This window comes from Camelus ferus, chromosome 33, assembly GCF_009834535.1.
Source record: "Camelus ferus isolate YT-003-E chromosome 33, BCGSAC_Cfer_1.0, whole genome shotgun sequence".
Lineage (NCBI taxonomy): Eukaryota > Metazoa > Chordata > Mammalia > Artiodactyla > Camelidae > Camelus > Camelus ferus.
Genome location: NC_045728.1, coordinates 17,088,090 through 17,098,392, shown reverse-complemented (window position 1 = coordinate 17,098,392; position 10,303 = coordinate 17,088,090). Strand labels below are relative to the sequence as shown.

At 42.1% G+C, this 10,303-nt stretch overlaps 1 protein-coding gene across 3 annotated transcripts in view; it reads left to right on the top strand.

The window, feature by feature from the left end:
- The first annotated feature begins 6,119 nt into the window (after nt 1-6,119).
- The window catches only part of SIK2 (salt inducible kinase 2), a 113,896-nt gene continuing 109,712 nt past the window's right edge, over nt 6,120-10,303 (top strand). For all 3 annotated transcript variants that reach the window (XM_032472721.1, XM_032472720.1, XM_032472722.1), the window contains exon 1: nt 6,120-6,397. In XM_032472721.1, coding sequence (XP_032328612.1) covers nt 6,263-6,397 — 135 coding nt within the window. In that variant the 5' untranslated portion in view covers nt 6,120-6,262. The remainder of the gene's footprint in view (nt 6,398-10,303) is intronic.

The window sequence follows — 10,303 nt, the reverse complement described above, 5'->3', positions numbered from 1 at the left end:
AGTAGACCTTTACAGCTCTGCTCAAGTTTCATCTTTTGGAAGCCTCTCTTATGAACCCTTAAACTGAGCTAACCGCCTCTCCTCTGAGCTCCTTGTGCAGATGCTTTATCTTAGCTCTCGCCTCTTCAAGTTATAAGTATCTGTTTATGTATCTGTCCTCCTCACAATCATCCTCTGGGGCAGGTGCTCTCTCTAGCACTATTTAACAAACGAGAAACTGAGGCAGAAAAAGGTTACACAGCTTTCCCAAGGTCACCAGCTAGTAAGTTGTAGGCCCACAATTCACACTACAGCTATCAGATTTTAGAGCTCTCGTTCTAAACCACAAATTCTCAAGGACAGAGACTATGCCTTATTCATATTTGCAACCCCCATGTCTCCCACGGTGCCTAGCACATGGATGCAATAAACGTCAAACTAAACTAAATGCATTTGTTGAATTCTGGTGAAAAGTTAAGGAATTTCAAAAATGACTAAGATATGATCCGTACCCTCAAAGAAGTTCACAATCTGGTGGGATTAGGGAAGATTAACCAACTACTCCAATAATAGAAAGGAATGAACTAAAGGGAAAGTAACTGAGAGCAGAGTAGCTTATATATTAAAACATTTGTATTAGAATGTTGAGGACCCTCTTTAAAATCTTACCCCAACAGTGGTTACCAGAGGGAAAAAGAATAGATTAGGAGTTTGGGATTAATAGATATACATATTACTATATATCAAATAGATAAATAACAAGGACCTACTGTATAGCACAGGGAACTATATTCGATTTCTTTTAATGAGCTGTAATGGAAAAGAATCTGAAAAAATATGTATGTATGTATATGTATAAATGAATCATTCTGCTGTACACATGAAAGTAACATTGTAAATCAACTATGCTTCAATAAAAAATAAGAATAAAAACAAATCTTCCCCTAGCAGCATCAGACATAGAATCTTTCTGGAATTCATGGTTATATGAAAAACCAAATCAAACGAATGTTGACTCATAAATTGTTGGAAGTCAAACTAGAAGATGTCTAGTGACAAGCCCTAAAACTTTGCCCATGACTTTGCCCTATTTACCAGTTTGTCAATCCAGTCACAAACCTACTATGAGCCACACACTTGTACTAGGAGTGGTGGTACAAAAAATAGTAACTTCAGTAAAGATAGAGAAGGCATGCTGAATTTGCTTGGCTCAGAGAACTAAGATGAGGTAATACGGTAGATGGCAGAGTGAAGAATCCAAACAATTCTATTATCTGGAACAATAAGCAAAATCAACCAGATGACATTTTAGCTATCAGAATTTCCATTTCCATTTTTTTAAAAATACAATTGCTCAGGAAAATGGTAACAATAATTGTTATTTTGAAAGACCCAGAGGTTTTAGTTGGCTTTAAACTTAACTGTAGGCTGTGGCTGCTAAAAAGAAAATTAGCGCAATCTTTGGCTGAATTCATCTCAGTAGAATGTCTGGGTCAAAGGATCCTACAGGGCTTAGACTATCCCTGGGCTGCTGCATTCAGCTTTGGGAACACTATTTTAAGAGAGACTTGGAAACCAGAGTCCAGAGAAGCACAAGAAGAAAGGGTAGAGGGCTAGAAATAGTCAGCTAGACAGTGAATTGGGGAATGCTTTGCCTGGAGACCTGAAGAAAGTGTACAACAATCAGTGTGTGTGTGGTTGAGATGTCTTGCACCAGAGAAAATCAACCATGGACAGAAGTCAGAAAACAGCAGCTATGAAGCCAATACGAGGACGTAGTTTCTCCTGATACGAACTATCTCACGTAGATCACAGGTGAGACATGTAATGAAGCATGAAGCAGTAAACCAAGGCTTGATGTCATCTCTCAAGTCTAGAGATTTCTGTATCAGATGGGAAGATGGACTCCTATGATTCTCTCTAAGATCCCTTTAAAATTTAAGTTCCTCAGAAAATCTGTCATCTGGGAGGAGATACAAAAATTTTCAAATTATTTCAAAAGTTTAGAGAGAATCACACATTCTTCATTTAGACAAGATCCATCACAACTACAACTACACTTTAAAAATTAAAACCAGGGCATGGTTACCCATCCTTTAAAAGAGCCAAAGAAAGTTTTCTTTAAATAATGTCAATCCTCTTGTTTATTTCCATAATGGTACCTCAAACATAGTGGCACCCACCTGTTCATTCACCTGACAGATGGATGCATATTTCAGGAATACCTGTATTTTATAATAATAACAAGAACTTGTAACTGGCACAGGTCAGTAATTTGGATTTTCTGACGTACTTTCTGCCTTTTGTAACATAAAAGACAAAGTATTCTTTCTAGCCTTGTAATCTATTTTTTTCTAAGCAACGTCATTTAATAAAGATTTCACCAATTTTTGATTTGAACTAACTCTGAATTCAGACCTGAGCCTACCGGTGTATTGACGTTCATTCTGCCCCAAAATGATACAACAGTAAAAGTGCAGGTGTTGTTCACAATCAAGGAAACACATAGTACCTATTTTGTTTTTCAAGTTCATGGGGTCTCCTTCAGCAAAATATATATAGCACTGCAAGCTATGAAGTTTTCTTTCCTCACATTTCAAATTACTCTTTCATTACCTCTTTGTTAATTCCTCCCCCCATTCCACATTTTCATTCTGAGTCTATTTTATTCTAAGTTAAGTATGTCATAGAATTAATTCTAATCTCAGACTTTCACCATTTTATTAATTCTTTCTATGTGTATACCCTTTTTGGCTTAAGTGTTAGCTTAAATTTTGTTAATCAACTCAAAGGCAAATATAGTGGACTCACAGCCTTAGCTGGGAATGTTGGATTTTAAAGGCCAAGCCAATAGGAAATCTGGTGACTAGAGCATTCCACCTCATCGATACAAAAACTGGAGATGAGAAAGATGTCAACTGTAAGAAGCCTCTCTTATCATCTCTTTCTCCCTTTTCCCTTTTATTCTTTCTCCTGAGGGGCGGAGTCGTGATGGTATGTGTGCAGGTGGGGGATGGGAGGGCAGCGCTGGGAAAGAGAAAGAGGAAAAAGAGGGAGAGAGAAAGGGGAGAGGAAAGCAAGACTTGGATAATATTAATAATTGCTAAAATGCATATAGTTACAAATTAATGGAAGCAAAAGCACATAGGAGACATACAGGGCTGAAATCGGAGAGGGAGAAGTAGATCTTTTGGATCCAGGAAGCAAAGCTGGATCACAGATTCCAAGCTCGCTGTATTCTCAGTCCACATGTATCTCTTCAGGATTACATTGACAACCTACCAGGAATTTTCACCTGCTGTGTTTCCAAGTGGTCAAGATTGATTTTGGGCATAGCCCCTCCTACCTCTCCCCCACCTCTAGCCTCTCTACCTCTAACCTCTAGACACTCAGCATCCTCACATTGAACTCTGGTTTGCCAGAAACCCTTTGGTGCTCCCTGCCATCCCTTTCTCTTCTTTCCAGCCCCAAATCACATCTTATTCTCAGATTGTGCAAGGAGGTAGTTGGCCTGGTTATTTGCTTAAGATAATCAGATAGAAATGAGTCTGAATTTCTGTTCCAAAGACGTACTTTAAAAGAGGAGGTAGTTAGTTATAGTGGGTCCCTATGCGTATTTTCACGCTCTTAAGTAAGTAGCTTTTCATTGGATTCCCAAAGGAACAATCCCCAAAGCTATTAAAACACATTAATCTAGCTGGAAAAATCGATATGCGAACTATTTTTGAACTGGGGTACATACGTGGGCTCCTGGTATACTTACATGAAACTTCATACATTACTCCTCACAATCCAGAAATCTCATCAGTCTTATAGCCTCCTCTCAATTTCCTCCTCGCTTTTACAAACCACATAACTCACAGTAGAATCAGGTATTGCTTGGGGACAATGACCAGCAGAAGTACAGTGAGCAGGTGGAGGTCCCAAGAGCCAGAAGATCTTATACAAAGAATAGAAAATAAATTAAGATAATAAAATTAAATTAATAGACTAAAATGTATAGATATATAAATATTTTAATTGTCATTAAAAATTTAAACGACAGAAAAATTGCAAGAACAATACAGTGAACTACCATATACCTTTTACCTAGACTTATCAAACTGACATTTTTGCCTCTTTGCCTTATTGATCTTTGCTAAACCGTTTGAGAGCAAGTTGCATATACCAAAACTTTTATCCCTAAGTACCTTAGTGTGTATCTCTTAATAAGGGCGTTCTTTGTCAAAAACCGCAACACAATTATAAAATTAAAGAAGCTTAACATTTAAAGAATACTATTATCTAATATACAACCCATATACAAATTTTAATGATTGTCCTGAAACTATTCTTTCCTTTATAGGACTTTTCTCCTAATCCTGGGTCACACATTGGTTTTGGTGTCTTGTCTCTAATCCTTTAATCTAGAACAGTTCCTCAGCCTTTTAGGAAACTGGCTCAGACCAGTGATTGGGTAGAATGTTTCTCAATTTGCATTTGTCTGATAGTTTTGGGTGGGGGTTAGATTCAGAATATGTATTTTTGACAGGAATATTACATAAGAGATACTGTATCCTTCTCAGTACGTCACATCAGGAGGCACATCATGTCACTTTATCCCATAACTGGTGACATTAACTTTGATCATTTGGTCATGGTGGTGTCTGTTAGATTTCTCCGCAATGAAAGTACTGTATTTATCCCTCTGAATAAGAAATCCGAGGATACTTTGAGACTGTGTAAATATCCTGTTCCCCAGCGAACTGTCACCCAATGATTTTAACATCTATTGATAATTCTATCTGAATCAATTATATGGTTGCAAAATGGTGATTTCCTAATTTCATCATTTTTTCTATGGGTATTAACCGGCATTCTATCATCAGGAAGAATTATCATTTCTTCCCCTTTTATACTTATTTATTTAACATTGTAAGAATAAGCAAGCACTCGTGGATTCTTTTTAAAAACTCACTGCATTATAATCCATTTCTATCATTATTCATTCGTGACATTCAAACTGTCCCAGATTGGTAAGTGGAGGTGCCTTCAAACTGGCTCCTCTTTCCTTTGGGCATGTTCTCATCATACTTTGAAAATCTCACTTTCCGGCAAAAGATCTTCCAAGGGCATTTTATACTTTCCCTCTTTCTGCCAGGAATCAGCCATTTCTCCAGAGGCATGGGTCCTTTTAGTGGAGACTGGCATTTAGAAACCAAGATGTAGAGGCACATAATATGTTCTAAAATATTAAAAAGCGCTGTACCTGTTTCCTTGGGACATCAGATGTAAGACTGGTGTCGCGATGTGCCATCCTAACTCTAGCACTACCCCTGTGACCTTGGCAAATTCCCTTCATTCCTTGGAGGTTGATTCCCCACCTGAAAAGAAATTGGATTAGGTAAGTATTTCTTAACCTAACGGGGTCACCAACATATTTGGGGATCTGATAAAAGCCTTAGTCCCATCTCCCCAGAGGTAAGCTCAGAGTGGCAAAAATTTGCATACATTTTAGGAGGTTCGGGATCCAAAGCCCGTTTGAGGCTCCAAATCCCTGTGTTAAGTGATCTCTCGGGTCTCCTCAACGCCCACATTCCTTGAGTCTATAAGCGTCCGTGCTGCTGTCAGAATGATTCCTCAGAGACATCAAATTTGGAGGGATTTATATAGAAACGGATGAGAAAAGGATACAAAGAAAGGAGCCTGTGAGCAATGCATTGCTCAGCCGCAGTTGTCTGCCCAAGCCAAATTTAGGACGCACAGTAGTCAGAGGTGAGAGGTTTTGGCGGGAAGGTCCCCGCGTGGGCGGAGAACGCCGCGGCGGGGGAAGAAGACCCGGGCCGGGCCCCGGGCCCTGCAGCCTTCCGCTCCGCCCACCAGGGCTCGCTCTTGCCCTTCTGCTGGGTGGCCGGGGAACTGGGCGGGCCGGGCGGCGACCCCGCCCCTGGCAGCGGCGCGGCGGCGGGGAGCGCGGAGGGCGCCGGGGCTGGAAGGAACGCGCCGTCCAGGCCCCGCCCGTCCTCCCTCCCTCTCTGCCTCCCGCCGCCGACGTCGGCGGTGCTCCGGTCGCCATGGTGACCAATCGAGGCCCGGTCCCGCCCCCGCCCCTCGGCCCCGGCCCCCTGACGTCGGCGCACGTCAGCGGCGGCGCGCGCCTGGCTGGGCCCTGCGGAGCGGGAGGGACGGAGCAAAGCAGCGAGCCGAGCGGCCGTCGCCCGAGCCGAGCCGCGCCGCGCCGCCAGCCCGCCCGCCGCCCGCCAGCCCGCGCTCCAGCCCGCCGTGTCTAGCAGCGGGGCCCAGCATGGTCATGGCGGATGGCCCGAGGCACTTGCAGCGCGGGCCGGTCCGGGTGGGGTTCTACGACATCGAGGGCACGCTGGGCAAGGGCAACTTCGCCGTGGTGAAGCTGGGGCGGCACCGGATCACCAGGACGGAGGTGCGGCCCGGGGCTCGGCGGGAGCGTCCGAGGCGAGGGTTCTGGAGAGGAGCCGTTGACCGAGAGGGGCGGCCGCAGCGGGGGCCGAGGGAGGTCCGAGAGGCCGGCTCCCCAGCTGGGGCGAGAGGGCCTGGGAGTGTGAGGACCCAGGAGGTCCCGGGGTTGGTGAGCGCCGCAGGGATCGGGGCCGGGTCACCGGGACCCGAGTGTCGTCCGACTGGAAGCCCGACCGGCTGGGGCTTTGCCTTCCCTAGGCCCCCCCACCCCACCCCGGTGGCCACACGGAATTTCGCCCAGAGCCTCCCACCCGGGCCGTGACCTGGTCTGTGGCCTCCGCTCCGGAGCCCAAGTTCCGCGTCTTCCCTGCTTTCAGCTGGGGGTGGGGTGGGAGGGGAAGTCTCCGTGCTCCTGGGCTGCGCGGTGAGAGACGTCGCCAGCCCCGAGGAGGGGACCGCTGCGCTCGGACTCCCCGGACGGGGCTTCGCGCGGTCCCGGTGCCCGCGGCGCCCCTCCGCGGGCCGCGAGGAAGGGGCCCCGTGGCCGGGAATGCCACCGTCTACCTCTCTCCCTCCCTTTGCCCGACAGTGCCCCTGATTTGGTGTCAGGCCTAGCTGGATATCGTGCCTGAGGTATTTCCATCTAATACTCCAGACAATAGAGCTGATTAAAAATGGTCATTTCTGCATTTGCACAGTTGGTGAATTGCTCTTTCTTATCCTAGGTTATCCCTTTACCAGGTGTGCATTCTGGCTGTGAATACGCGTTCCTTACGCCACACCAGATTCTGCTAATATACTCATAAAGCCCTGGACTCCTTCCTGACGGTGAAGCCAGCATCCCCCACCCCTTCCATTGCACATTCTAATGCACCGCACAGATTTTCTCGCAAGTCTCTGTTCTTACCTAACCCGCCCCCCTTTCTTTCACCGCCTCAAGCTGCTCTCCTCAGGGTCTCTATTTTAAGACGTGCAAATTAAATACTTTAGAAAAACGGGAGAAACAAAACCATTCTTTAGAATAAAACCCTGTGTCTTTGACGTACTCTACCTTATTGTAGTTGTTCTGGAGTTTCATCCTTTTTCAGTTTGTCCCCCCGCACCCCCCTCCCCCCAGTTTTCATCCGATTCAGTGTTTCCCCTTATTAGTGCGAATGTTCTAGAGTTTGAATATGGACTAACGTAGGACTCTTTCAGAAGGGCTGTGCGAGGTGAGGGACGTTTGAAAACTTGAGTGATTTTCGTAGCTGTTCTTAGAAATTTTGCTTAATGTGAAGGAGTCCAATTCCAAAAAGAAAGGACGTATGTCATTATGTTATCCTCACTTTTTGCCTTCCCCTACTGATCCTGAGGCAGCCCAAATCCGACTTTTTTTTTTTAAGCATCAGGACGAAGGTCACAAATTTTCCTCTCACAAATTTACCAGAGTTAGCAATTTAGGTTAAGTTTGTAATGATAGATAATGTGACTCTAGTGAGATTAACCTGATCCCAGCAATTTTAAAAACGAAGAAATTGGTTCCATTCCTCTAAAGAACCATGGCCTAATGCCATGCTGTTTCCCCGCTTAATTACATGAAAAGAAGGCATTTTTAATGTGTATTTTTATAGGAGCCCTTGCTTAATGACTCTAAAAGTCAGGCAAATTTCAGTTACAAAGAGCTTTTGAACTATATTGTCAGGTGGTTGAATTCCAAATCCATGAGCTCATAATATTTTTTTTCTCATCAGTTTTTACCAGTATTAGTCGAAAGAGTTAATTAAGTCAGCTGTTACTTATTAGGTCAAATTTAGGTAATATAGTATCTATTAAGAACTGCTTAAATGGAGCTGATAGTGACTGACGCTTTTTCTTGAGGTTGACATTTCACACCGTGTTGCTTTTAACCTGATGTATCTTGTAGAGCTAGGGGGCACTGTGTAGTAGTGTCAGGGTTTGGCTCTCAGTGAGATCAACCACGCATTTGTAGCTGATGGCACAGGGCGGGTCATGAAAGAGCGCTCAGATCCTGAATTGTGTGTGCAGGGTATGTGTGTAAAATGATTTAAGGTAAAAGTGAGATTTCTAGTCCGCAGAACCCAACTTCCTTTGCTTTTCTGTAAGAAAGTGTTCTTAACATATAAAAAGAAATAGTGTGAATTTAAGGTGAGTGAGTATGAATGAATGCTTGGGATAATTTGGTGTGATTGGAGATATTAAAGATGAGGAGGTAAGGGAAATACCAAGGAATTAAAGAAGAGAAAAGGTCCTGTAAATCTCAAGTCCTACAAAGTTGCTCTGTCTGTGAGCTTCTGTGGTAATTTGCATTAAAAATTATTTAGCACAGATACAGTCGTTTCTTGCTGTTTGTTAAGAGGATGTTTAAAGCTGTATTTGTTATCTTCATTCACTGGATAAATCTTTGTATCTTTGATAAATACGACAACCACCTCAAACACTGTAAATAAGATGGCTAGTGGAAACTTTAAAGTGTCACTTAACATTATTTGAGGTTCTCATTGCTGAACATACTACAGTAGATACTGTGAGAACAATTAATATGGCATAAAGACCAATATCAGCAAAATATCATAATTATACTTACTGTTTAGAAAAATTTCTTCAGTATAATATGCATTAGCATCAGTATAAGTTTGTGTGTTTTAAAACTTAGAGGTCTTTTTTCCCAAGTTTGAACCCCAGGCAAATTTTACAGTTTAAACTTCTGTGTGATGAACAACTGGACTCTTATTTTTAATCAACTCTTCGTCTCTTGTTCCGTATCACTCAAACGTGATGTATTTCCTACAGAGCTGGGAAAATCCAAGACTGTTTGCCTTTTTGGGGGAAAAAAAATCAGTAGACAAAAGAGATCTTCATTTTGTTCTATCAAGTAGCTTAACATTGTTTAAGAAGTGTAATTACATCCTCATCTGAAGCAGAGTTCTCATGTTAGCTCTCTATGTAAATTTTGGACACAAAAGGGAAGGCAGGTGGTGGCAGAATCCAGCTTCCTAACATAATACTTCATAAAAGCTTTGTCGTATTGGTTTGTGATTTATGAATTAGAGTAGCTAATTTTATAAAATTAGCATAATGGAAAAAGAATAATAGCATTTAGGCTGTTAAACTATTTTAGGCAGTAGTGGTTGCTAGTTTGCTATGCTGGGAGTGTCCTTGAGAAGTGTGTTTTATTAATACTGCACCAGCAAAGAACTTCCTTCTAACTAATCAGATGGCTAGTTTTACATGGTTTTGTTTTGTTTTGTTTTGTTTCTGTTGAGTAAAATTTCAGAAAAGTCATTTGTGCCCTTCAACTTTTTGTTTTCTATTAAAGAAATACATTCTTATTGTGGAAAGTATAAAGAAGAATATAGTGCACAAAAAAGTGTATGTGTAATTAATTCCTCCACCAGTAGGAATAAATCATTCTTGACATTATGACATATTTCCCTCTAGTCTTTTTTTTAATGCATTTTTTCCATAGATGAGATCACATGTTAGATACACTTATAAGTTGTATCTTCCCCCCATTTACCATTATAGCCTAAACATTTTGCTTATTAAATAGAACTCTATAAAACATTTTTAATAGCTGCATAGTGTTCTACTTTGTAGATGAATCCTATTTCACAGCAATTTCCTTATTATTTAACATTATACAGTTTCCAGTTTTCACGTATAATAAATAATTTGCAGTTTATAATTTTTGTGTATATAACTCTCTGCATTTTCAGTTTTCCTAGAGAGGAGGAATTGGGGGTAAGTTCCTAGAAGGGAAATTACCAAGTGAGACGTTATTATTTGTACATTGAAGAATAATTCATTTTTATTATCAAATCTATTGTGCTTTATATTAAACATTTTTTAAAGTGTATAAATGAAAAGAATTACCTATAATATCACCACCCAGGGATAACCATCATTAGTT